The following is a 26,917-nucleotide window of genomic DNA, read 5'->3' as shown; positions in this document are numbered from 1 at the left end:
GCTCTTTGTTTGTATGCGTTCAAATTTTTTTTGTAAAAAAATTAAAATCACGTAATGTTTTTTCTCTTTGTTATTCCTGTGTAAAATATCTTGCTGTTTGTTTGGTGTTAAGGTTAAATGAAACTCTTTTTATAAAGCAACCATCTTATCTTGTGCCGCCTTAGTACTTAAAACAAGTGGTAAGGACAAAGTTAAATCATCTCCAATATTTCTAACTGTCTGGTCACATGCTAAAAGTTTTTATTTTTCACAAAAATATTGATTTCTCCAGATTGTAATTCAAGTGTCCAGTGTCTATATAAAAAACCATAACCAGCTGATAATTTTAACTAATAAAGTAAGAAACTTATTACTGACAGAAGCACTGTATACTAAAAAGTATAGGCCTCTTCTTAATAACGGATTGAAAGCCTCCAGGGATCTTTTTTTTATTTTCTTTTATATTTCGTTACTAATTGACCAATTTATCACTTTTACTGTCTTTTTAAGCGAACCTTGTTAATAGATTTTTAGTTGCCCGAAAGATATATACGTTGTTGTACGAAATATAGCTTTTTATAAAAACCTTTTATCTAGTTGCTTTGAGTATTGAGTACAGATGAATTTATTTGGACTAAGTCTTTATTTTGAGCTTTTTTAAGAAAGTGCTTAAATTTGTTCATTAACAACATTGCTTATTCTAGGTAGGTCTTAAATGGATGCATTACAATATTGACAAGAAAGTTTTCTCAATATTAGGAATGCTGGTGTGGTAGAGCGAAGCCAGCTGGCTGCCAAAAGTATTAGCGTTACGCATTTTTTTCCATGTGCCGTGTGCCACAATCTTAGAAATTTAAGGTCCGCACTTGTTTAATCTTCTTTTAAGGGGTGTGGAGTTAATAATTTACCATTTTAAGAGGCTGCATGATGTTTAGGCTAAGTAACAAGTCAAAAAAATTTTTAATTCCCTGGATTGGCTAAAACGTTGGCTTCTCTTTTGCAATGTCTCTTTTGCACTTAAAGTCTAGGGGAAACCAGAATACGAAAATTTTAGGGGAAATCCGTGTAGTCTACGGCCCTGAGGAATCCATAGTATAACTCCTCAGAAAGTGCGGAAAGCCAGACATAGAATGCCCACTGATCCTGCAGTATGAACAATGCCGCAAGTCAGTCAAAACAAAACAAACCTAAAGGCAAGAAGACAGAAAGAGATCCTGTCATTATTTTATTTATTCATTTTTTTATTATTTTTTTACTTCTTATACCTTAGGCTTTAATTTGTATGTAATATATCAAAGCTTCAAGACTGTCGACAAAAAAATTTTCGTTTTTTATTGGCATAGAAGGGGTTGGAACCCCTTCTATGCGAATAAGAAAACGAACGTTCAACGCAGAGACTGATTAGCTAGCTAAAAAGAAATTATTCAAAAAATTCCCACACTCAATTTTGTTCTGGTTGAGCTGGATTTTGAAAAAACAACATATGTACTGGCTCCTGACCATGATAAGATTGAGTGTAGTAGCTAAAATTCTCCAAAAATACATACTTTTTTAAAAGAGTATGCCAAAAATTTGTACTTAAATTAGAGTCCATTTGTCCACCTTTAAAATATGTTTTTTTTGGAAACTGAGGTCCTTGTGAAAATAAGTTGATCAGTTGGTTGGTTGGATTTCCCGATTAGTAAAAGTAAATTTGTTATCAGGACCATACAACAAGCTTGGCAACCACTAAAAATTGATTGCTGGATAAGGAAGCAAAACAAAGCAATATGATGGCTGTAAAAACAAAAAGATTGTGTTTGGGTCAGTCCCAGGATGCAATTATAACACATTTTTCATTGTTGTCTGGTTCACACATACTCAGCTTATGTAAAGCATAAAGTATTACACAACCGATGGCGATTACTGTCCTGATTAAAGGTTTAATTTATACAATACATTCATAACAAGATATGACACAAATGTTAGTATTCTGCAACATTTAATATAAATTAAACTTGGTGTGATTTAAAAAAATATCACAGTAGAACTTCTTTTGTTTTTTATTCAAGTAGGTTCCAGTGGTGTAAAATTAAAACAAAAGAATTTGATAATTAAAACAACAACAAGCCGTTTGGTGATGTATTGTGAGCACTATTCAGCAGTATTCTATAATATATGTTGCTGTAATGTAAAAGAACTTTAATAAACTTGGAGTTTAATCATTGACATTTAAAACATGAAATGTGTAGGCAATTGCTTTTTAACAGTTTTATAACAATTTTTTAGCGTTTTGGTTTTACAAAAAATGTAGTTATTTCATTCGCACACATACAATATCCTTTAACATTATTTTATACGTCAGATGGATGTATGATGTAACAATCCTTGACATCCTAAAAATGATATCCTAATTATTGTAAGACCACCAACTATTAGGCTTATCAGCAGAGGGTATTACAGACCATTTCGTGAGAGTCGTGCGATCACACATGCAGGTGTGCGATTTAGGTGTGCGATTTAAGTATGCGATTAATCACACATGCAAATCTTGTTTTCTTTATGTCTGCGATAGCTTTTTGGGATTATCAAAATTACAAAATATGAAGTAAAAGAATGATTCAAAAAGGCTTTGCATTAACTTAAATCTTTTTTATATATATGTAGAAAACTGCATAGTTAAATACATATTTTTATAAATTTACTAATTCTTTTAATTTAAAGAGATCCTACGAAATAAAAAAAAATAAAAAAATAAATTAATAACAAGAAAGTAAGAGATGCCACTAAGTACCGAAGATTCTTTTCTCATGTTATTTTATTATCCATATTCATCTTAGCAATTATAGTGTGTATAATAAAATGAGTGGCAGTAGCAGGGGAGGCAAAGTTTCATGTGCTTATCAATTGTATTTTTTATTTTTTTCCTTTGAAAATAGCTAGTTTAAAAAATATCATCCAAACTTAATTTTAACATTTTTTTACTGCTTTTACCAGCATATTAATTTAGTCCTGGGCACTAGCTTGTGAAATACATGGCAAGGTGTCTAAAACTAAAACGTGTCATACTGCTCCATTACCAGAAGCAAATCATTTCAATATGCCCAATGTGATTGTACGTTGTACGTTTTTGATTGCTTGAAAATGGGTGTGTGAACATCCGAAACGTCGCGAATAATGTAGTTTTTTTTGTTGTCAATTTACTAGCGCGATGATTCTTCATCATTGTATTTAGTAAGAAAATTGTTATTGAGAGACAACAATAAAGCACATGAGTAAATAAAGATCATAATTGTTTGTTTTTTTTAAAAAAATTTGTTTGGATTAAATTGGTGTTATTTGTGAAAGAAATACGGCAAATATTAAAAAGCCTGCCATATATATGTTCTGTTTCGTTATAATTGCTTTTTGGAGAAATAAAGTTTAACTATAACTAAAACAAAATAAGTAAAAAACAAAAAAATCTTTGATAGTATCAAAGGAATTTCATGATCCCTCCTCAGCAGTAATGTTAAATATCGTTATTAGCCTCCTTCAACTTTACATAGTTTAATTTACATTAAATATTGCTTGTCCCACAAGCAGTTAAAAAGGTTAATTAATAACTTTACTCACAATTTTTCTTACCATGGTTTTAAATTCCTGGCATTCCTGGTATGTTTTCCATGCCGAAACAAAAGTCCCCTATGCTGTGTGTGGGGATAAAGGAATTTTGTTCTTACTTTTGCTTCTTAAAAATTTGTTTTTTTAAAATCTTACAAAATGTCCTGGTTTCATGCGTTTACAGAAATGAATCATAACTTTGGAACCACAATATTTGTGCATGTTTCCACTAACCAATAAAAAGAAAGAAAATTGTCCTCCTTTTTATATATCTTATAGCATTGATCATGCTGTTACATGTAAAAATATTTGTTTAAATTTTTATTAAAGGACAACATGAATTTAATTACTGTTAATTAAATATTATGTCCACATTGTGGTATGGAATAACTTTCAGCTTATTTATTAAATTATGCAGTACCTCATTGTCTGGAGCAAGGTTGGGAGATTTCCCTTCTCCTGATTTCACCAAAACTATTAGGCTTACCAGCAGAGGGTATCATGCATTTGCAGAAGTGAACCATAACTTTGGAATCATACCATTTCACGTTCAAGTCTATGCATTTTCAAAAGATGGGGACAATGCCAATTATTTGTTCGAAGGAGTTGGTTCTTGTCAAAACGATGGTCAAGGATCAGTTGGATTTGGAGGCATATTATTTGCCTATAATAAAAGTACTGTGCGCCTCTGGGCTCCAACCAAAATGGGTCGTGTCATATTTGTTGGAGAAGGCTGGGGTGGCAATATGAACTCACAAAGTTCAACTGAAGCATTTGTAACTGTTCAAGTTTGGAAGAATGGACCTAGTCCCTCTTTTCAGAAGGTTTTACAAATTCACAGTAAGAGAACTGATAAGATTGAATTACAACATCCATTACGACAAATACCTGAAATTATAAGTGTTAGAGTGACATCATCAAATAGGAAAGAGGGTGATTTTTTCTTTAATGCTATTGGCTCTGCGCAGACTTCGTCACAATCACGGTCTTTTGGTGGAGTTATTTTTGCATACAACCATAACAAGATTGTGCTATGGACTCCTAATAAAAGTAAAACAGGATGCATAAACATTGGAAAAAGGTGGGGGAATGGTAAATATGCTGCAAGATCTATTCAAAATTGCACATTGCACATTAGATTATGGGTAAATTCATTTCCTCCACCTTTATTTCAAACTGATTGGATACCTCATCATGCCAACAAACACAAGGCTTCATATGTGGAGATAAAACATGACTTAAAAATATTACCATCGTTTGTTAAAGTTCAATATCGTGCAGAAAACAAACCTGATGCCCTGATATATGAAGGTTTTGGTTCGGCGCAAACAACACCACTTAGTAGTTACAAATATGGTGGTATCCTTTATGCCTACAGTAGGGATAGTGTCAGGTTGTGGTTACCTACAAGTAACAAGCCTGATCAGGCGTACATTATTTTTGTGGGTGATGGTTGGGGTAGTAAAAACGTTACCATTTCCTCTGCATTGGCAAACATTCGCATTCAAATTTATGCTAACAGATGTTTTCGAGAGGCAGATGTAATTGATGCACAAGGTTATTGTAGAGACGCTACTGATACTGCGTTAACACAAATGATGGGATTATGGGAGAAGTGCTCCAACCCATGTGGTGAAGGTACAAAGCATCGGAATGTGAAAAGTATGTATATATAATGTCTACAATTTTTCTTATATATATTTTTTATCAATTGATAATGAGAGTGTTGTTTTATGGTAGTTAAATAAAATGCTTTGAAATTTGTTTATAATTCCAAACCATGCCACATAAATGATTTTTGAGGTAATAGCATTTTTAAAAATAAAGGAAAAACAATATGGCATAAATTTCTTTTGCGTTACCTTGTTTTTATTGGCTAAATTTCATCCAGAAAAGCCACAATTTCATTTATATTCACCACCATTACTGAACAAAAAATAAAGCTGCTTTCTATTTATGTTGTTGATTATGATGTGACATGGCATAGCACAACAGGCTTTTGTAGGCTATGCCAGAAAGTTTTTTTTTTTGTTATCATCTGATCTAAAATACTTTGAGCATGTTTCTTTTTTGCAAAATAATTGTGTAAATGCAGTCTTTTGACACAAATTTGAATAATAAACATTGAATGTATTTTTTGATATTCTAGGAACGATTTCTGTATTGTTTTTTTTTTGTTGTTCTTTTTTTTGCTATCTTTTGTTTACACCAGTGTTGAGGTTGATATCTCATTTATTTAATTTTACATTTGTTATTTATAGGTTGCAGTGGTAAAAGGCTGCAAACTGTTATTAGATGTAACTTTGATAATGGCTCTTGTGGATTTAAAGGTGATGGATTTACTTGGACTGTTACAAGTGGAGTCTCCGACTGGCAAGCCTCCAGTACTCTGCAAATACCATCCCAAGGTCCAATAAAAGGAATGAATTTTATTTACTCAAATACAAGTCAAGCCAAACCTGGAGAAAAAGGTATTTCCTACAGCAATAAAATATTCTTATGTAATTTCTTAAAGCATGTAACGAATATTTTTCATGTATTCTTCTTTTATTGCTTTTTTACTGCTTATCCTTTATGACCCCAAATATATAGGACCCACTTAAAACAACAAGCGTTATTATTTGCTGAAATGTTATCCAACTTTTTTATAGAAACATTCATCAAACATAAATTTTTCTAGATATTTTTTATTTTATTTGTAGGAAGTCTTATAAGTAAAGAGATAAGCAATGGAGAGAAGTGTATTCTTTCATTTAAATACTTATCAGAGTCATATTTTGGTACATTAAAAGTAAATCTGTTAAGAGAAGATGGAAAACTCATTGAAGGTAAGATAAAGTAATGACAAAATTATAAGAAAAAATATGTAAGTTATGAATTACTTAATAAAGACTGGATTATAGGATTTGAAATTTAATAATATTTGAATCAATTTACTCTGTGATGTACTGATTTGCATTATTTTTTCAAAAATTTAAAATGGATATGAAGAATGACCAAATTCTGACAAAATAACATCATCATCCACTTTTATAGATGTTTGGTACATGTTAGATGATGAGGTAATGAAGGGAGTTTGGCGATCAGCTTACATAAATTTTGGCGACACTTCTAATAAACCAATAAAAAGGTTTATGTTTGTGCAGCAACTAAAAATGCAATCAGGTGCATGTCCAGATGAATGTCATCCAATATCTTTGACCGACATCACTTTGAAGTGTGTTAAACCTGACTCGCACATCATATCAAGTGAGCAGTGCAAAAAGAAAGAAGATGTTCTGCCAACTTGTTTGTTTGATGTTTTTAAACCATTCAGAAAAGGTAGTATAAAAAGAATTTGTCACAACTATTTTATAACCTACCCCAATGCAAAAAAGGTATCATCAATAGTCTGTCCATATGCCAAATATATTTCACATTGCCTCTGCTATGTGGATCTTAAAGTGCTAAATGTATAGGATCATATGCTTTTGATTAAAGATATATTATGTGTTTAAAGAATGGGTGTGTCAACCCAGCTTTTGGGAAGAGCAGTTGTGCTAGGAACTAAATTATATTAATCCTGTAAACATTGGTAATAATATTTGGCCAAACTTTGGTCCTAGATTGTTTTTATTTACTTGTTTGGGAGATGACATCAGTTATTTTCACCTATTTCCAAATTATTTTTCCTCAAAAATGCAATAAATCTCTTATGTTGAGCTTGATAAGTTACTCTCGTCAAACTAATGTACTAACGTCGAAAAACTAATGTGTTGTTTAAGAAACGAGACATGATAACATTCACTTTGTAAAAATTACAACAGACAAATGGAAGTAGAGTATTAGTATAGTTGAATAGTCTGTTGCAACATCAACCTGTAGATTATAAAAAGTGCAATTTGCCCATCCTTAAAAAATCGTGGTTCCAAGTAATTCCTAGTGACGCAGGCAAGAATTGATATCAGTTATTAAAAGTGATGGTCTCTGAAATTTATTTAATGTATTGAGTCTAATGCATTGATGTCACACTGCAACAAAAAAATTTACATTAACAAATAAAACATATTTCGGCCATCCTAAAGTAAAAAGAACACATCCACTTTACGTGTTACAGACACCATGTTACTTTAGTATCAATATAAATGATGTTTCCTTCTAGTTTTATGGTATACAACTTTGGATTTCGTTTTAATTTCATATTTAATGAGAATATGATATTTATGTTTGTTTCTTTCAGGTCCTGCATGGTCTATCAATCACACTTTTGTTGTAGTTGATGATAAAAAGAAGAACCTTGGTCTTTTTGTTACTGCAGTTGGTGAAAAAGATGATTTGATAGCCACCTATAAATTTCATGTGTTGAAGAGTGGATCATATAATCTATGGTTGGACTCATTTGCCAACAGTACGAGTGATAATGGTATCACAGTTCAGATGCAAGATGGAGATAAAACTAGTAGTAATTTGATTTTTACTAGACAACATGCCTTATGGTTTCCGTTTAGTGTGGTAAGTCAAGAATGATTTATCAATTACTGGTTGCACTAAGTACATTGAATTTTATTTTTGAGATTTATTCTTTTGTTTTTTTGATGATACTGCCAGTCAGTTTCAAAAGAATTAGATTATTAGATTATTTATAATTACAATATCCATATATGTGCTAATATACAAAATGTCTAATCAAAAATGTTTTTTTAGTATTATTGCATTTTTTACAAACTTTTCTTCTTTTTTAACCTTATCCTCAGTTTGTCCAGTTTTGGCGTGAGAAAATATAAAAGCTATATCTATTTTGAAAGTAAAAAGAAATGTTTTTCTATACTGATGTGATCATGGCTTGAAAAAAGCTGAAAGCTTATCGAAAAACATGTCTTTTTACTTTCAAATGCTACATACCTTATTTTTCTATTTTCTAATTATACACCTTTTTAAATTCATCAAAGTGAAAGAGAAATTTAAAGCTTCTTCAAACTTTTAAAAAATTTTTGTTGTGTATCTCTAAGTTTTACTTACAAATCTTACTTTTTTAGACTTTCGAACTTCAAGCTGGTACCTACTACGTTCACTTGTATTTAAAAGAAAAATACTTTCGCTACAGAAATATCATGATAGCACCTAAATATATAAGTGCATGGACCGACTTGGGCATGCAAAGCAGATATATTCCTGATAGTAGTTTTAGTACACTTGGTGGAAGTAGTGCAGTATACTATGTATATTCTAGGTTGAATGGATTAGGTGAGTTGGGAGCAACTTGTTAAATTTTATACTGCGTATGCACATGCATCCTGAGTGAAGAGCAACTTGTTAAATTTTCGAATACACTTTTACGCAGGTGGCATATATATTTTTGCAATATACTTGCATGTCCTGTAAAAAAGAGTTTTGAAAAATGATGCTAGGTCTAAAATACAAATAGCGTCCTATGTGTCAACAAAAGGATAATGGGGAATCAGGAAAAGCCATGTATTGCCTCTTCAGCTTTAAGCTAAGCTAGGTGCGTACCTAGTGCACATACTATTAAAGTATTTACCCTAATGACTGCAAGGGGTACGAAGCTCCCCCCTTCCTATATTTAAAACACCCCCCCTGTATCATTACAAACCCCACTCTTTTTATTTTAGGAGTATTTATTTTGAGGTCAAACTATTATTTTCATCCTGTAACGGATATGTAATGCAGATAGAAATAGAAACTGGCTGCAAACTAAAACAATAAAAAAATGAGCAATTGCTGTTTTAAGGCTAAATTAAATGATCTGTCTTATTTACTTTGGGATATGGAGCAACCCCATCGTTTTTACAACAACTTCCTATTTTCCTGACCTTACAGAATAAGACAGTCCTGCATACTAAATAGGTTCTATTTCTTGGCATTATTAAAGTGTTTGAGGAAGGAAATCATTAATAATGATCATTAATGGTCCATCGAAAGGGAGAGAGGCAGTCATTCTGTAAGCAGGGGGACTCAGTCGAAGCATATACGGTGATCGTAAAATGGCATATATTGACATATAAAGGGTCACAGAATATAATAAGGTCAAACTACAGTCACCTTCAAAACCCAATATGAATAACTTTCAAACTTAACCACTTGTATTTTCAAAAATTAAACATCTACTTTTTTTGTTGGGAAGGTAATAAATGTCATTATTTATATATATTTTACGAAAAATTCCCTCCTATTTTGTTACAGACTGTGGGCTGCATCAAAATAAAATTTGCTGCACCCTGCTTTATACAGGTGTTGTTGTAGGTTTATGGATTAATAATTTTTTCAGGAGCTTGGATATCACGAGAAAACCCGGGTAGAAATTATCTTCAAATTATACTGCCTGAGTTGGCAATTATCAATAAGGTAGCAACTCAGGGTGGCAAGTCATTTGAAGAATTTTCAAGATTCTGTCAAACTGATCTGTGAGTATAATATTTTTGCTTTGTTGAGAATCATTGAATAACTTTTGTAACATTAGAAGATGCATGAGATAGTGCACCTACATGCTCAAACATATGTAAAATAATCTATACCACATGAAAAACTTCATGAAAAATTAACCAAGGCAACACACCTTACTGCAGTCTTAGCATATCTGATGCATTCTTGCTATACGTATGTTTAAAAAGTTGTATTAAGAAATACCAAGTTTTGTTCTTACTGTATTTTGTGACTAAGTGAGTAAAATCTAATGTCTTTCCTTTCTAGTTACAAAGTCAAATTTTCATTGGATGGCACAAGCTTTGTGTATTATCGAATTAGTTCATTAGATGATGTGTACGTTTTTACTGGCAACACCGGCTGTTAGTTGACTAACCACTTTTTTACTAATTTTCTTAACCTTATATTAATCCTAATCTAATTTTGAAACAAAGAACTGTTTTTGACCTATACTGCCTTTTTAAATTTGTAGTACATACCTAAGAAAAAAGGTATAATACAGATGTATCATTTCTGTTTCAGCTCCTAATGAAGTGAAAGAACACACCCTTCACTATGCCGTTGTAGCCAAAGCGATTCGATTCTACCCCTTCAAATTTGATCTACGCAGTTGTTTGCGCATTGAATTGTATGGTTACTACATAACACCAGAGATGTGCCCTCAAATGGATACAAAAGTACGAAATAAAACATGCTTCGGGGATGGTGATTGTAGATATAAAAATGCTGTATGTGCGCTGAATGAAGGTAAGAGGGATGTAAAAATATTGCAGTAAAAACACTAACATTTATGACTCAAAATCTCTATCACACTTGTGATATGATGTTTTTTTGGTTAATGTTGCAATAATTGTTTTAAATGTTAACCAACACTAGTCAGCAGTTAAAAAATGGAATTACTTTACTTTTTTTTTTTCAAATACCACAACTAACAATGTCATGTTATAATACCTAAATTGCATTGTTTTTGAACAATATAAAAATTTCCAATTTTTTTGCCCCTCAGTTGGACACAATCAAAACGATGTCGGCCTAGTCATTATACGAAATGTCCGTTTTTCCAAATTTTAGGCTCTACAAAATGGTAATAATTTAAGGTGTTCTGTAGCTTGTGAATTCATATACCTGTTTAATAAAAACTATAATATAGTTGGGAGTATTATTTATAACATTGTTTTAAGGTTTAAACAAATCTGAGTGTACTTGCAAGAAGAGTTTTCATGGAGAAAAATGTGAGTTGGTTGGCTGCTATCCTGATCCATGCAAAAATAATGCAACATGCTTTGGAGATGAGACGAGTTTTACCTGTGCATGTAAGCCAGGTTTTAAGGGACGCTATTGTGAAGTTCCATGTCCAAGTGGTAGGTTAAGTGAAGTGTTAAAATATTTGTAGTTATTTTCCTGCTCAACGTTGTTTTCTGGTGTTTTTTGTTTTCATTTTAGGGCGGCCATGGGTCCTTTAAAACCCTGTGACCAAAAAATTCTTTGCATGTTTTAAAATTAGGATAACTATTTTAAAAAAAGCCTATTTTTTATTATGAACAGATTATTTAAAAATTCATACATTTGTGCCTGATGAATCTTCTTTTCCATTGTTCTGATTTAAACCAATTACAGCCGCTCCTGCTTTTTGCAATTCTTTAAGATCATTTGTTGAGTGTTTATCAAAATCCGTCTCAAAGAATGAAAAAAGCCCTTTAATATCCTTAAAAATCCTTTAAATTTATTCATTTATTTCTCACAGCGTATAGTATTTTTGAAAATTTTAAAATTAAAACCTTGCTTCTGCCTCTCAGTATACACATTGTTTCTCAGTTATATCAGTTATGTATTTGTATATCATTTACATATTTTTCTTCCAGGCACTTATGGTATTAACTGCAAACACAAATGTAAATGTCCTGAGAGAGAATATTGTCACCCAGGCAGTGGTGGTTGCTCTTGTTTCCCTGGTTACCATGGTAATGATTGCAAGACACCATGTGCTAACAACACGTATGGACAAGGTTGTGAGCAAACATGTGCATGTGAGAAATTCATGCTTTGTGATCATGTGACAGGCAAGTGTCAGTGTGAAGCAGGGTATTATGGTAATGCTTGCACGAACAAATGTTTGCCAGGAACTTATGGCTTTAATTGTAGTCAGAAGTAAGTGTACAATGCCACGTGATATTTCGAATTCTGTTAAACCAAAACATTGATTGCTTGAATAATGGCTAATCGCCACATATTTTTGGACCCGCTCACAGGCCAAAATATTCTCACTAATTTCAACTTTGCATTTATGGTCGTAAGCATAGTTTGAAAAAAAACGAGGAAAAATTCGTATTTTGCCTTTTAAAATAATGAAGATTTATGAGTAAATAAATGTAAATTTATTTTTGCCTTAATATCAAAATCAGTTAAAATGAAATATCTCTTTATTTACCCTGCTCATAGTTGTTCCTGTGTTCATGGAGTGTGTAATGCTACAGATGGGTTCTGCTTTTGCGACAGTGGGTGGATGGGACCAGCATGTGATTTTAAATGCCAACAAGGAAGATATGGAAGTAACTGCAAGGAGTATTGTCATAATCCTAAGAAATCCACATGTGATGCAGTTACTGGTCACTACACGTGCATAGCTGGCTATACTGGTCTTCATTGTGAACAACGCTGTGTCGAGGGTAAATTTGGAAAGAACTGTGAAAGTGAATGCAAGTGTTTTATGAATCACACTGACAGATGTGATATACAAACTGGCGAATGTATATGCAATGCTGGTTATCAAGGAGAAAGGTATGTATTGTTGTAGTAGAGGATTTCCTCTTGACGTATAATATTTATAAATAATGCTAAAGGTTTGTGTGTAAAACAGATTACCATTGTAGAGAACTATAATCAAAACTGACCTCGTCATACGCTTGTCTTGATAAATTGGACTCAGTTGTGAACAATTTTGCTTAGAAGCAGGCAAAATCGGCCCCCTTATTTTCACACTCTCTCATTTTTGGTCGCATGCGGCTATATAATGATGGGATAGAATGGGACCTAAAACGAAATAGGGAGTACCAAATTTGGGCGGTTGTGGTGAGAATGAAAGCTAGATTAAGGGATGGAAGTCGATTCTTACTATAGAGAACAGGAACTTTGTTCAGCAAATTATGTTGTTGTTTTTCATATGTTGAAAAAACGCGATTGCCATGACCAATTTAGTAATTATTTACCTAGATTATATACTAGTTTACTGTTTTTTCACGATGTTGTGATTTCATAGTGATTTGTAATACATGGGTTTTTACTTAAAATTTTAAAATGCTTATTAAGAAAAATTTAGATAAGGTATGAGAATATTTGATAAAATTCTACCAACAACGTTGTGGAAATCTTCAATTTTTATATAGGTGTGAGGAGCCATGTGAGAACATGTGGGGACCGAATTGTGTACATCAGTGCAAATGCAAACACGACGCAATATGTGATGGCAAATCAGGGGCCTGCACGTGTTTAGATGGCTATGTTGGAACGTATTGTGAAAGAAAATGTGAGGAGTTTCGTTATGGTAAAGACTGTGCACACAACTGCAGTTGTATCCAAAAACACACTGAGCATTGTTTACCTGAGATGGGAGTTTGTAGTTGCAAACCAGGTAGAACATTTTTAAAGTCTTTTGTCGCAAAACAGATTAAATACTAGCAAATAGTCTATATTATAATACCCGTATACGTCTGTCTGTTTGTCTTTCACGCAAAAGGGTAGCTTAGCTGGGCAATATCGAGAAGCACGCAATGCGGTATAAAAAGGACGGGCGAACCCGTGGATTTTCCACGGGCTAACGACTAGTTTTAATAAATGCTAATGATTCTGCAAACGTGCCTTTGTAAGAATTTTTGCTTGTTCAGTAATGCATACGTTCGCTTGACAAGTTTCAGCTGGTCTGCAAATTTACCTTTGTTCATAATAAACTTACCCTACTCTAAAATCGGGGTTATCCACCCCTTATAGTCGAGTAATCCGAGGTTTCTAAAAAACGTTTCATAATTATAAATCCCTTTCTTTGGTTGCTCATTTTTGGCTGAAGGGATAACCATAGTTGTTTACAATTAGATTAATTCCTGAAGACCAAAAACTGTTGCATAAAATGACATACCTGTCACATAATGTTAGGGTCATATTATTCTTAGGATATCATGGCGAGCGTTGCCAACGAAAGTGCGATCAAAATCACTGGGGTAAGAACTGTCTTGAGAATTGTAAATGTTGGTATGGCGCCCTGTGTGACCATCGTAGTGGCTTTTGTTATTGCCGCGATGGATTTCAAGGTCTTTATTGTGAAGAGGAGTGTGACGAAGGACGATATGGGAAGCACTGTGCGAATATTTGTCAATGTAAAAACGAAGCCTACTGTTACAAGTTAGTCGTTCTTTGCTTTCTGCTTTAACATCGCGTTTTACTAGGTTTTTACTCAATTACTTTTTATATAACCCGTTCGATCAGCAACTTAAGGAAATTTTGCAAAATCAACAAAAATGCTTAGGTGGTTGTTGGTAGGGGGAGGGATAACAAAATTTAATCTGATTTAAAAAAATATTAGTTAATAAAATTTTGTAAGGCACGTATTGTTTTAACCTCGAAAAGACATTTAGAAATTCAAGCTGTTATAAATTGTCTAATTTCTCGTATACGTCAAGTAGCTATTGCGTAAAAGTAAAGTTGAATGGTCGGTCACAAAAAGTTTTAAAGCCTTAATGTCAAATGTTGTTGTGGCATTCGATTTTTATTAATACCTTTCAAGAATTGTTCGTATTATTACACTATACCATAAATGTATTTTTTATTAGATTCTCTATCTATATTATAATGCCCATATACGTCTGTCCGTCCGTCCGTCTGCCACGCAAAATGGTAGCTTAGCTGCGATGGACGAACCCGTGGATTTTTCCAAGTGCTAATGACTAGTTTATAAAATTTGTTTAACGGCTATAAGATTACTGTAGAAAAATAGAAAGCTTTTTGTTGAATTATCAGGACAGAATAAAATATCATCATTTTTTTGCGCTAAACGTGAAACCTATAATTTGAACGAGATAACTAATGTGTCACGTGTTTACTATACTAACCTGAATAACATCTCTATCATAGTGTCAATGGAAAGTGTGAATGTACGGCTGGATTTACGGGTGACTTCTGCGAGCTGACTTGTCCTCGTGGTTTTTATGGCTTGAATTGTGTCAAGCAATGCGCATGCCTGAGAAACCAGACATCTATTTGTGATCCCGTTAATGGTTCTTGCTTATGCCGGCCTGGCTATCAAGGAGAATTTTGTGAAAAGGTGAGAATCTTTTTGTATATAATTTGGTAGCGTTTAGTTGATACAAAGGGTCCATTTAAAGGAATTTTTAGCTAATTTCTGTTCAAGTTGTTGTTGTTTTTACACTGAATCCTAAGGAATGTGTGGATGGTCTTTATGGTCAACACTGTGCTTCACAATGCTCATGCCATCACTCGAAACAACCGTGCAACAAGGTAACAGGAAATTGCATATGTACTTCTGGTTTTACCGGTAGATCCTGCGCCACCGATTGTGATTGGTCAAATTATGGTCCAAAATGTCAACAGACATGTAGCTGTAAGAATGAACAGTTATGCAACAATGTCGATGGAAGTTGTTTCAATGCAACGAAGTATTCTTTCGATATTCATTTGCTTGTTAGCGCAGATATTTTTTCAGAAGCGAAAGCAAGAGACTACTTAAAGAAAAACGTAGCGTACCTGATGTTTCTGTGCATGGGCAAATATAGGACACGCGTGGTAAAATACCCTACAGGGAATTTGACGCTACTTGGAATGTGTCGCCTCGATAGACCAGGGAATTTATGGAATGATGCCGGTAATTTTCAAAATCAATATTTTGCCCGGATTGTTAAAATAACTAAAATGCATTCTAAAGACGGCGAGGATGTGTCTTCCGTTCAACTTTCGTTGTTCAGAAACTCGACACCAGTAGATGGCGGTGTTGTTGAGAAAGTGTTGAAATTTATTGGTGCTGATAATCTTTCTATATTTTTGAAGCATACATATTATACAGGAGAAGTGCTAACTCCATCAAAACAAAGTAAACCGTGGCACGAGGGGAAAATGAAAAACATTATTATCGGATCTTCTGGTAAGATGATATCTTTTTTAAGAATGTTTTTTATCGTGCTTGCCTGATCTTTACTTACTACTACTCATTCTTATGTTTCTCTCCACAAAAACTTTCCGAGTGGAGGAAAGCAATTTTATTAACTTAGTTGTTGTTAATCTATCTTTATTATTATTATTATTATTATTTCCCAACTTGTTGTTTTGCTTCCATTTAAAAAATAGTGTCCAATTTTCAACTTCCATGTTTTGACTTGTAATTGTGATTGAATTCTGTAGTATTTGGTGGACTTCTCGTCATATTTATCATTGGCTTGATCATACGCTGCACTAAAAGAGTTCAATATCCTTCACTGTTTACGAAAATTAAACAAGATCCAAAAGAAATCGAGATGCCAATGTTACCAACCAAGAACACTCACATTCTGGCGTTTGAAAACCCCTATTATGACGTCATTGCAGCCATGGGATTGGATGACGATATAGAGGAAGATTATTACAACCCGCTTTATGATAACATGTTAGAGTTACAAACAGACAGTGAAACTGAACCCGAAGATATTTATTACGGATATCGGAATAACCGATATCGCCAAAATCATTATCCGTACGATAAGGATAGTGGTTTTTCTAGTGGAACTTTAATGTAATTCCGTTAGTTTGTTATTTTTATTTTTTGCTTTAAATTAATTATTAAACCACGAGCTTAGCCACATGAAAATCGGTACTATTGTTAATGCTCCCTGTCTGTTGGTGAGCCAAAATGCTTCCTGGAAGCTGAGAGATGGGCGCGTTTGACGTGCGTTTTTTCACGCCTCACAACTGGTGTTTTATTAAAGCGCTAAATATAAGGGGACTGAGCTCGGGGTTGATTTATATTGTAATATTTATTTATAAATCTATTTTTGTATGTTAAAGCATCATCTAAAGATCAGATAAATGTAGCAAATATTTACAGGACCTTGCACATGCGTAGTAGCGGATCGTCTTCGTATCAGCATTGTAAGGATTTGCTGAGTGATAGAGATACCTTATTGCTTACTCATGAAAAAAAAGGGGCAACAAATCGCTACATTTTGCTTTGATTCTGATCTTTGGGTTGTTACAATAGTATACCTAGACAAATGATAACTGTTTTTTTTAAATCGTTTCTATATTTTTTATATTTATTTTTTCATTTTTTTGTAATTGTAGTTTTTGTATATTTATATTTTTGTAGTGTTAAACAAGTTTCGATTTTAAAACAATGCGCATATTGAATTTTCTATTTAAATTTTTGTCAATTTAACATCAATTTTTTTGTTATATAAAATGTCCTTTTAAACCAAAGGTCTTGGGGTTCAAAAGTGTGAATCGATCCTTTTCTGCTTAGCATTCAGCATAAGAATAGAATTGATATCTTAGGCGGTTGTCTGAGTTGAACGATTGCTTTTCTTGCATTGCATGTGTAAACGGGATCCTTAAATGCAAAACCCTTTGATTGCGGTAAAAATAGGAACTGAAGAGTACATCCTGGGTAAAGAATTTGACGATAAGTTGAGTTTCGCGTTCAAAAAATAGTTTTGCTGTAGTAGTTGATTTCTTCGAGTGTTTGTTTTCACCTGTTTCCATCAAATTTTTATCACCATTTGAAGCTATAAGTGTATCTTCTACAATGAATAAAAAGAATGAACAAACACAACAACAGTTCCCGCCATTATGAAAAGTTTGTCAATATTGTTCACTCGGAATATTAAGATTTTACGCTCCGAATATTGAAAATTGCACTCTACAGCGGCAATAATTTTCGTGGTAGTGATAAACAGATATTTCGCTTTTCAATCAAAGGAATTTTAGGTTATTTATACGTCAGCACGCCCCATCCGCCGAAAATAGGTTTCAAGCAAACTATATTGTGTCTTGTGGTACTTTAAAGACGGCAGTTTATTTTTATATACTCCTCGGACGAATTATCACAAAAATAACTTGTACACTCGGGATTGAGCTCGAAGAAAAGATAAAAAGGATCCAACATTTAATTGTTAAGAGTTAGCAACAATTCACAGTTTTAGAAGATTATCCATAAACTTTATAAACGTAGTATAATACATTTGATGGAAATCTGAAAATAAAACTTTGCACTCAAACACTTCCCCGGGGCCTTTTTTTGGTTTTAAAAATACGGAAGGGGTAGGTTCTTTCGTATTTTTAAAACTGTAATTGTCCTGAAATTGGAACTGAAATTGTACTGGCTATGGATTTTATTTTTCGTTACTATTAAGTCCGTTCGTGCAAAATTTAAAGGCGGGATCGCCGTACATATTTCAAAATTTCCCTGGAAACTAATCGCGCGCGCAACTTTTGACTCCCTATCCTAATGTCCAGACCCCTTCGCATTAATCCTCTTTCGTTCACAGTACCTCTCCCGTTGGGTTGGTGTTTACTTGTAGGAAGAGTGAAAAATGTAAGTTGCTAAAGTGTTTATATTTTCTGTATAAGTTTTTATTTTCAGGTGGTTTATTCCTTGTATATTTGTGTCCTAGAAGAACATGTCTGACGAAGTTTCGACTGAAAACACAATTGTTTCTGAGCAGCAGGAAACGGAGGAACAAAAACCAGTTCCTGAAGAAGCTGCTCCAATCGACACAAACGAAGGGGAAACTGTCCCAAGCACTGAAACTGTCCCAAGCACTGAAACTGCCCCAAGCACTGAAACAAAAGAGGAACCTAAAACTGAACCCAAACCTGAACCCGAACCTGAGTCGGATGATGAGGAAATAGAGTATGTTTGCCCACCAGAGTTTGATGAGCGAGAGGAAATGAGGAAAATGTTTGTAGGTGGTCTTGATAAGGAAACTCAGGACGAAGATTTTAAGGCACTGTTCAGTACTTTTGGTGAAATAAGTGATTCTTTAGTAATACGAAAAGAAAGTAATAAATCTGATAGATTATTTGGTTTCATTACATTTTCTAAATGCGACGAGTTGGAGGAGTGTTTATTGGCAAGACCACATAAATATAAGGATAAAGAATTAGATGTTAAAAGGGCAGTTCCAAGAGGACAAGATGATTCCACTGGGCACTTTAAAGTTAAAAAGTTGCATGTTGCAAATGTCCCTGCAGATTTTACAGAAAAACAACTTAAGAAATACTTAAAAGCTAGACACCCTGCTAAGTATGGTAACTTTGAACAAATAAATTTGTTGAAGGCAAAGGATGAACAAGGAAATCCTACCGATAAAAACCGTGGATTTGGTTTCATAACAGTTTCCACAGAAGATTTTGCAGATCGTATTGCTATTGCTGAAACTAAATTTACCCTTGATGGTCATATGATGCGTATAAGCAAAGCGAAACCAAGAAATCCTGATGGTAAGAAATATAAAAGTTACGTAATTTTTTAGATGTAGCTATTTAAAGTTAAATTTTATGATCGTGTTTTGTGTTTTTGGCGTTTTCAACATTTGCTATAGCTACACTGCACATCTCCTATTTCAAAAGCTGTTAATCTGAACGTCTGCTATAAGCTTGTTTTAAAAAGTGATATGTGCGTCTATTCAAATCTAAAAATAAAACAGAAGGTTTTAGTTTTCACCTGCAAACAGAGATTATTTTAATGAGGTCTGTGTGATGGTGTAACTACTTTTTTTTTAGGTGCTGTTCAGGGTCGATTTAGAGGTGGAAGGGGTGGTCATTATGGCCAAGGTGGATGGGGTGACTGGACTGGTTATGATGGTTATTATGGTTATGGTGGATACGGCGGGTATGGTGGGTATGGTACAGGATATGATTATTATGGAGCAGGATATGGTTATGGGCCTGCAAGAAGTGGTCGAGGTGGTGGAAGATTTCAGCCATATTAAAGGGGTAAGCATTTTTCAAAAACTAGCTATATTCTTGTTTAAAAACTACTTCTCTTGTACTCTTGTACGGCATCAAATATATATGTGTTTTTTTAAAATTGTTAAGACGTGTACATACACCAAATATGCTATATACTAGTTTTGTGAGTCAAGAAAATTTTGAGTTTAAATTTTCATGCATATGGCAATTAAAAAATGAACATGAGAAAATTATGTTTGCGTGTTTGTAAGTAACTTATTCAGACCCAAAATATTGATTCATAAAAACTAATTGGACCAATCTTCTTTCTGTCCTAACGTTCTGGACTACTAAATTATGAAATCTAAATTCGGTGTCTACACCCTGTCAGGAATTTTCAAATTAATTGTTAAAAGGTCAAGAATATCAGCCATTGAAAAACTAATTTCAATTTTAAAATATTTAGATTACATTTGGGAGTTTTAATTTATGTAGTATGCAAGACAGCAATGTAACGCATTTATTTTAGCAATATATTTCGAAGTATTACTTCATCATCAGGCTATAAGTAAAAGTATATAAACAGTAAAACTGCTAAATAAAAAGTATTCACATCACATATCAACATCTACCTACATGCACTATACACAAGTAAAAAAGTGTTAATTATAGCCTGATGATGAAGTAATACTTCGAAATATATTGCTAAAATAAATATAAGTTAAGAGGTTAAGCGACCCCTCCTTGATTTATGAGTAATTCTAAGTTGCCTAGGAAACTTTGTGGGTTTTTGAGAAAATAAAAAGTTTCACGTAATGCTTTGAATAAACGCCCGGGGCGTTTATTAAATTTTTTGACATTTTGGGGTGCTTCTATTCGAGGGGGTGGTTATTTCGTCTATTTTGCAGTTTTTAAAGATACCTATAATATATATCTTCACAACAGAAAATAAAAGATTTTCACATGTTTTAGAGAATGAACTTCAAAAGCCAAAAGTTAAATTTCCGACCTTAAATCTAAATTTTATGAAAGGAGTAAGTAAGTATACTTTTACAATCGCCTCACATAAACTCCCCTTATAAGGGAGGGCGTTTATTTAAAAAATGACTGAAAAGGAGGGCCGTCAATTCGAAGCATTACGGTAATTGTGCTAAATTTGACCTCAACTAGCAGTAAAACATGCAATAGCTGTATTTTATTATCCAGTCATTTTGTTATTTTTGCCCTTCCTTTCACTGAACGTATCGAATTAATTTCGGAAAAATTTAGGGGAATTAATTTTTGAGCTTGTGTTTTACTTTTATATGGTAATTAATCATAGCTTTAGGGGAAGTTCTTGTTGAGAATAGATTTCAGGTAGGTGTATGGTTATTGTTGCTAGATGCGTAGTATATCAAAAACATATTGGTAAGTTTTAGGTGAGTATGTGGCATAATGATCTATACCTTCTTTTTCTCATTATAATCCATCTTCTTAATACCTTTTTAATCCAGGAAAATACAACGGCTTATACTTAGCGTCTTACCTCATTGAAGTCGTACAATTACTTAAGTGCAACGAGTCAAGAGTTCGAACTGCTTTATCACTAACTTCTGGGACTAGTCGCTCAATTCGAATCTTGAAAGTCGTTAAATTATCTTGCTCTGAAAGCCAGTGGTTATACAAATAGCTGTGAAAGGAATCTCAAATAGCGAAAAATAATTTAGTGGAAAAAGACCGTAATGAAGTGTGATTTGTTAAAAGTTTTTTTTACTTTATAATATAGCTTAAATGTGGTAAGAATAAAACACTCGAAAGTTACAACGTAGTTTTGATGTTTTTTTTCTCAATCAATAAGTACCACGCGTTAAGAAAAAACTATTGAACTTTTTTCGCTATAGCGGAAAATATGCAATCAAATGGACACTAGCCTAAAGAGGAAGAAAAATGTAAAATATAGGTCTTAAACTGCTATGGCTGTTTTTGTTTGAAATTATGAAAAAGTAGGGGAAAGGGTATGATTGGGTGCTCCTGGAAACGGAACATCTCCACTTCATACAAAACTGGAAAAAATCTTTCTAAATGTATTTGTTGTTAAAGTTCGCTCGGACTTTTTTGAAAACGAGTGGGCGCTATGTTTTCATGCGTTATTCAAACTCCACATGCCATCAATCGCAAAAAAGAAACATTCTGGTAGCGTCATCAAAAATATGCTCTTGTAAAAAAATCCGATCAAAATTCTGTTAAATATAAAAAACCTATGAGTTACTGACTTTCATACAGCGCAGTCTGGGCAGGAGTAAAGCGCTTGTAGTGACAAATTTTTCATAATTTTGATAATCACGTAATAAGGGCGCTATATATAAGCTATATGTGCAGAGAAATGCAAAGTTACGTCATTATACAGTCAAAGTCTCCAATTTAGCGGACAATTTTATTTGCACGAAATGAACTTACCCTAAAAATTTCTTTCCAATTAGCGGGCAGGTAAAAAATAAACCAAAAAAACAGGACACGTTACTTTATTTTAAACACTTATTCGTATCATAGTTTAATTTAAGTTCTCGCCGTACGGCCTTCAACCACTCGATTGAATTCTGTGCTCAAGGAAACTAGTGATCATTTTAAGGCTAAAATTAAGCAAAAAGAAAATCGTTTTTCTAAATAGCGGACACTTCTAATTAACGGACAAAACTCTTCACCGAAGGTGTCTGCGAGTTGGAGTGTTGACTGTACACTGCAGTGCTCTTAAAAAGTCAAAATAATTTTAACATCCAACACAATCAGCGCGTGATAACCCGTTCAATATCTTGGCAAAAAAAGAGGGGCTGGGGGGGGGGGGGGGCTATAGCTCCTTCCCCACATTTGTGCCAAGAAGGGGAATGTTTTTACAAGTGTATCATGTGTTTCAATTAATAATTGATCAACATATACATATGCTCTGTGTTTGCTACAATTATACAAGTGTTGTTTCTAATACCTGATCAAAATTGCCAACGCATTTGTTCAATCGGACGACAACAGAAAGCGAGCACTCAGAGAATAGGGACTGGTAGTTGTCATATACTATAACCTTTTTCTGCATTGCTTCAATGTTACATTGCTTATTTTGAAAATATATCGTTTCTATATTTCTATATGTAATTTGCGTTTTGAAAAGGCTTTCGAGCGCAATATTTCGGAATTTGAAGTATGTTTTAGCCTTTAAGACCATTTTATAAGTCGTGCTAAACTCGCAAAATTATACTAGGTTCCCAAAATTTGAACTTGTTAGAGGTCACTTGTTGATGTTTACAGCGGACTTAGGTTATCTGCAACCTCGAACCCAGGGCCTGGAGCGTTTTTTGTCATTCTCATATGAAAACACGCTACAGGCCCTGGGGTCGAGGTTGAGGCAACGGGTATACAAATTTGGTATGGCTTGGTGAGAAGCCTATACACTTTCATTATCCGCGTTTTAAGCTCTATACATAAGAGGCAACGGGTAAACAAATTTCTCAAAATAAATTTTTTGTTTATGCACTGTTGATTTTGTTTGTTCCTATGCTTAAGTGGTTTATCCACAGGCTTATCGACTAGTTGTCCTCAGGTTAGCACGAATTCATTTCCATTTACCCTTCTGTCTGTATCATATCTGACATCATGATGGTGATACGACAATAAAGAGAGGAAAGAAAGCATTTAACAAGCACTATAACAGGTTCTCCTGGCCAATAATTTTTGGCCGCTATTAAATTCATTAAACATTAGAACGAGTTTGCAATCTGTTACATTGAGTCTAAATTTCGGTAAAAGCCTCACTTAATAATTCCGTAAAAACGGCCGGTAAATAGAAATTCGCGCCACGCACTAATAAATCCTTCACTGTCAATACGAAATCAATTATAGCACCAGTTAAAAAAGGCATATCGGAAAAGTGGGACGCGGGACCCTGTTGAGTCGGGATGCGGGACTCGGGATCTGGGACGCGGGACCCTGGAAAATGAATATTTTATGAGTTTCGCGGGACTGTGTATCGGATGTGTAAAATCAGGACCGTTTGGATGGAAAATATGATAAGTCGATGGTAGTCATTCCCCAATGTGTGTTATATACACGTTTGAACAAAGAATGAACAGAATTTCTAAAAAAAAGATGAAAAATAAAATTCATACACAAGGCGTATTTCAAAAATATAAACACGTTGAACAAAGAATATAACAGAAACTGTAAAAAAGAATATTAAAAATTGTAAAAAAAAGAAAGGTAAAATCGATATCATACACAAAGCGTTGTGTCACGAATCATGAACACCATTTTTTAAACGAAGAGGAGAATCTGAATGCAGTATTTTTTGTTGATATCACACTGGCAAACAGTGTTAGGGTTTTTATAAAGTTAAAGTTCTTCATCTTGTGAACAAAAGAGTGTAAAGTATATGCATAAAAAGTAAACAAAAGATTTTAAAGTTTAAATGTAATAATATATAAAGTATGCCGATTGATTTTCAAAGAGTTTTGTGCCTTGCACTTAGATGTGCCGTAAGTCATCCGGTACTAATATTGACGAAACGTGAAAAAAATTATCATATTTCGAAAACCAAGACTGTTTTAGATGATAATACACGCGCGTAAAGTCGGCCAATTGAGTTAACTCCTTCGACTTCGGACTAAAATCAAATCATTTGGTTCTTCAGGCTTTCCGTATCGTCCACCACAACCATAACAGCATGTTACGTTCTTGTGACAACATTTTAGCAATGTCAGCTGGTAACAGTGTGGAGCAGGATCTGGTTCAGAAGGCTGATTTACTAAATTCTTTGTGATACCTGTAGTTGTAGGTGTATTTGTACTCGCAGATATTTTCGCTGCTGTAGGAGTAGATGTGGTAGTTGCTGAAGTTGCAGTTGTAGTAGTTGTTGTTGTTGATGCGCCACCATTAGTAGTTGAATTTACTTGCACTGGATTGACGTAAAACTGCATTGGCGTTTGATTTCAAATTAGCAGGACCCTTCTTCTTCGAGTGGATTTTGATTTCTTCCGTCCCGGATTAGCTTCCTTGTTAAAATCTGCTAGGATATTTATTTTTGCTTTTTTGCTGTTGCAACTTTGTACAAATACTCACCTGCCTCATCACTTTCAATTGCTTGGTTTAATGTAACTGCAACAACCATAAAATAAAAAGCAATAAAGCATGATATACAACCTCGTTCCCAGGTTTTTAAAATTTTACGTTCGTGTTTCATTTTTGATTTTCTGCTTGAAAAAAGATCTAGAATCTAGGTTGCAGAAAATATTCAAAGAATTTACCAAATTCTAAAAAATCATAGTGATCTCTATATTTCAAAATGTTGATGGTCTCATTTGACTGCGTTCTCCTTGGCACTATTTTATTTAAGTTTAGTAGAACATATTCCTCGCCGTACTTTACGTAAACATTGATTGCTAAACGGAAGCAGTTACTTGCAGCATGTAGAACCATGTCCACAATATCACTATCGTATCGTTTTTAGTGCGCAAATTCATCAAACTGATGTAGTATGTCGATATCTCCGATGAATTCAGCGTAGAAATCGATATTTTTCAATAGTTCAAATCGGATCATATCAATTATTCCTTGTATGGATGGAATGGCGAGCATGCCTTTCATCTGCATCGCAAATTTTATGGCATACAACAGCAATGTCCATCCCCTTTTATCGCGTGTACCTTAACGTCGTCCTCTTTGATCGCATACACGACGAAAGAACTAAAAGTGGAAAATGAAAAAAAAAAAATGTCATTTTTTTAAAGGAAAACGAGGCTGCGAATGGTTGAAAAATAGGAACAAAATAAGAACAATACACCGTTTTAAGATCATCTTAAGAACACAAATAAAGAAGTTCAGTTTAAATATATGCATTAAAAAATTTCTAATCAAATTGTGTGCATCATAAAAATTTCTTATTTAGAACAAAAAGTTGAGACTATAAAATATATTCTTATAAGTAAATTCTTATAAAATTGCGTGTACACGCTTTTTACATTTTTAACATTTATAACAAAAACGGATCAAAAAATAAGAATATCCTAAGATGTCCAGGCTCTACTTTTTCATATCAAGTAAACTAAACTTCTTTATCCGCAACAACGTAATGTGTCCGTTGTAGTAAAATATACTCTACAAAATTATAGCAATTTTATTATATTAAAGCTGATTATATGTTTTCATGTGTAGTCATGCTAAGAATATTATTAAGAATATATGAGGTTTATCTTTGAGATAAACTTTCGAGTTTATCTCAAAGAGCTCTGGGGACGAGAATGCCTTGCCATTGTTCTTATTCTGTTCTTATTTTTTTCATAAAATTTCAGCCTCATTGTTGTTGTAAAATGGTTCTAATAAAAAAAGGATATGTAAAACACTTACCGTGACATGTTCATTTTTTCTTTAATTTAAATGTTCGCTATTAATAACTCTAAAACAATCTCTTTAATCTGCTACAACTAACTTGCAAACTTAACACACCTGGATTCATAGCTTAAAAAAGTCATTTGATTATTTCAACACCTAAACAAGAGCCTTATGGCGCGAACACGGTTGCAGCACGCACATGATCTTCTTTGGCCCGTTCAGCATTTGGTATAATTTTTCACCAAAATCGCAGTGTGTCGAAAAATTTTGAACTTATGTGCCTACGCAAGTGATAATGCATTGCACATATTCGCGAAAACGAATTCACGCAAACTTCCAAAATATCCAGATCCGCCGAAATTTAATCTGAGCAAAACACGGCAAAAATTTAATTTGTGCATTCGCAAAAAGTTAGTGCACTTGTCCAAAAATGGTCATGCGCACAATAAGGCTGCAGAAGTGTTTATCGTGCGTGTGACCATTTTTGGACATTTGGATTAAATTTTGAAAAACGTCATAGATGACCTGGGTAAGATTTGCCCGAGCAATTGTGTGTGATAAATAAAAGCCCCGGGCGTGGCTATCAAATCCAGTTTTAAATTTACGGACCGACTTATGTTAGAGCCAGACCAGGACAACCAATTTTGTATAGGCGTTAGCA

At 33.7% G+C, this 26,917-nt stretch overlaps 2 protein-coding genes across 4 annotated transcripts; both read left to right on the top strand.

Annotated features, from left to right (window-relative positions):
• The first annotated feature begins 3,872 nt into the window (after window positions 1-3,872).
• On the top strand, window positions 3,873-17,364 carry LOC130645376 (uncharacterized). Its single transcript, XM_057451352.1, has 17 exons — window positions 3,873-5,223; window positions 5,823-6,032; window positions 6,264-6,389; window positions 6,598-6,882; window positions 7,781-8,052; window positions 8,577-8,784; window positions 9,827-9,962; window positions 10,249-10,343; window positions 10,504-10,728; window positions 11,163-11,342; window positions 11,844-12,129; window positions 12,421-12,759; window positions 13,365-13,609; window positions 14,145-14,373; window positions 15,103-15,292; window positions 15,409-16,126; window positions 16,384-17,364. The coding sequence occupies exons 1-17, from the start codon at window positions 3,927-3,929 to the stop codon at window positions 16,752-16,754; spliced, it is 5,412 nt and encodes a 1,803-aa protein (XP_057307335.1). The 5' UTR covers window positions 3,873-3,926; the 3' UTR covers window positions 16,755-17,364.
• Window positions 17,365-18,436: 1,072 nt separating this feature from the next.
• LOC130645375 (heterogeneous nuclear ribonucleoprotein A0-like) lies at window positions 18,437-21,708 on the top strand. 3 transcript variants are annotated; one of them, XM_057451351.1, is made up of 5 exons: window positions 18,437-18,547; window positions 18,627-19,455; window positions 19,738-19,852; window positions 19,901-19,950; window positions 21,399-21,708. In XM_057451351.1, the coding sequence occupies exons 1-4, from the start codon at window positions 18,461-18,463 to the stop codon at window positions 19,944-19,946; spliced, it is 1,077 nt and encodes a 358-aa protein (XP_057307334.1). In that variant the 5' UTR covers window positions 18,437-18,460; the 3' UTR covers window positions 19,947-19,950; window positions 21,399-21,708. The 3 variants fall into 3 exon arrangements, with proteins under 3 accessions (XP_057307334.1, XP_057307332.1, XP_057307333.1); XM_057451349.1 differs by having other exon boundaries at window positions 18,438-18,547; window positions 19,738-19,950; XM_057451350.1 differs by having other exon boundaries at window positions 18,446-18,547; window positions 18,630-19,455; window positions 19,738-19,950.
• The last annotated feature ends 5,209 nt before the right edge of the window (window positions 21,709-26,917 follow it).

This window comes from Hydractinia symbiolongicarpus, chromosome 5, assembly GCF_029227915.1.
Source record: "Hydractinia symbiolongicarpus strain clone_291-10 chromosome 5, HSymV2.1, whole genome shotgun sequence".
Lineage (NCBI taxonomy): Eukaryota > Metazoa > Cnidaria > Hydrozoa > Anthoathecata > Hydractiniidae > Hydractinia > Hydractinia symbiolongicarpus.
The sequence above is the reverse complement of the archived record's forward strand: the minus strand, read 5'-3'. Positions and strand labels throughout refer to the sequence as shown.

Coding starts and splice junctions, on each gene's coding strand:
- LOC130645376 (XM_057451352.1), top strand. CDS start 3,927: ATGTCCACATTGTGGTATGGAATAACTTTCAGCTTATTTATTAAATTA. Junction 11,343..11,843: donor TGAAGTTCCATGTCCAAGTG/GTAGGTTAAGTG, acceptor TTTTTCTTCCAG/GCACTTATGGTATTAACTGC. Junction 14,374..15,102: donor AACGAAGCCTACTGTTACAA/GTTAGTCGTTCT, acceptor TCTCTATCATAG/TGTCAATGGAAAGTGTGAAT.
- LOC130645375 (XM_057451349.1), top strand. CDS start 18,461: ATGTCCAGACCCCTTCGCATTAATCCTCTTTCGTTCACAGTACCTCTC. Junction 18,548..18,626: donor TTGTAGGAAGAGTGAAAAAT/GTAAGTTGCTAA, acceptor TTTGTGTCCTAG/AAGAACATGTCTGACGAAGT. Junction 19,456..19,737: donor GAAACCAAGAAATCCTGATG/GTAAGAAATATA, acceptor CTTTTTTTTTAG/GTGCTGTTCAGGGTCGATTT.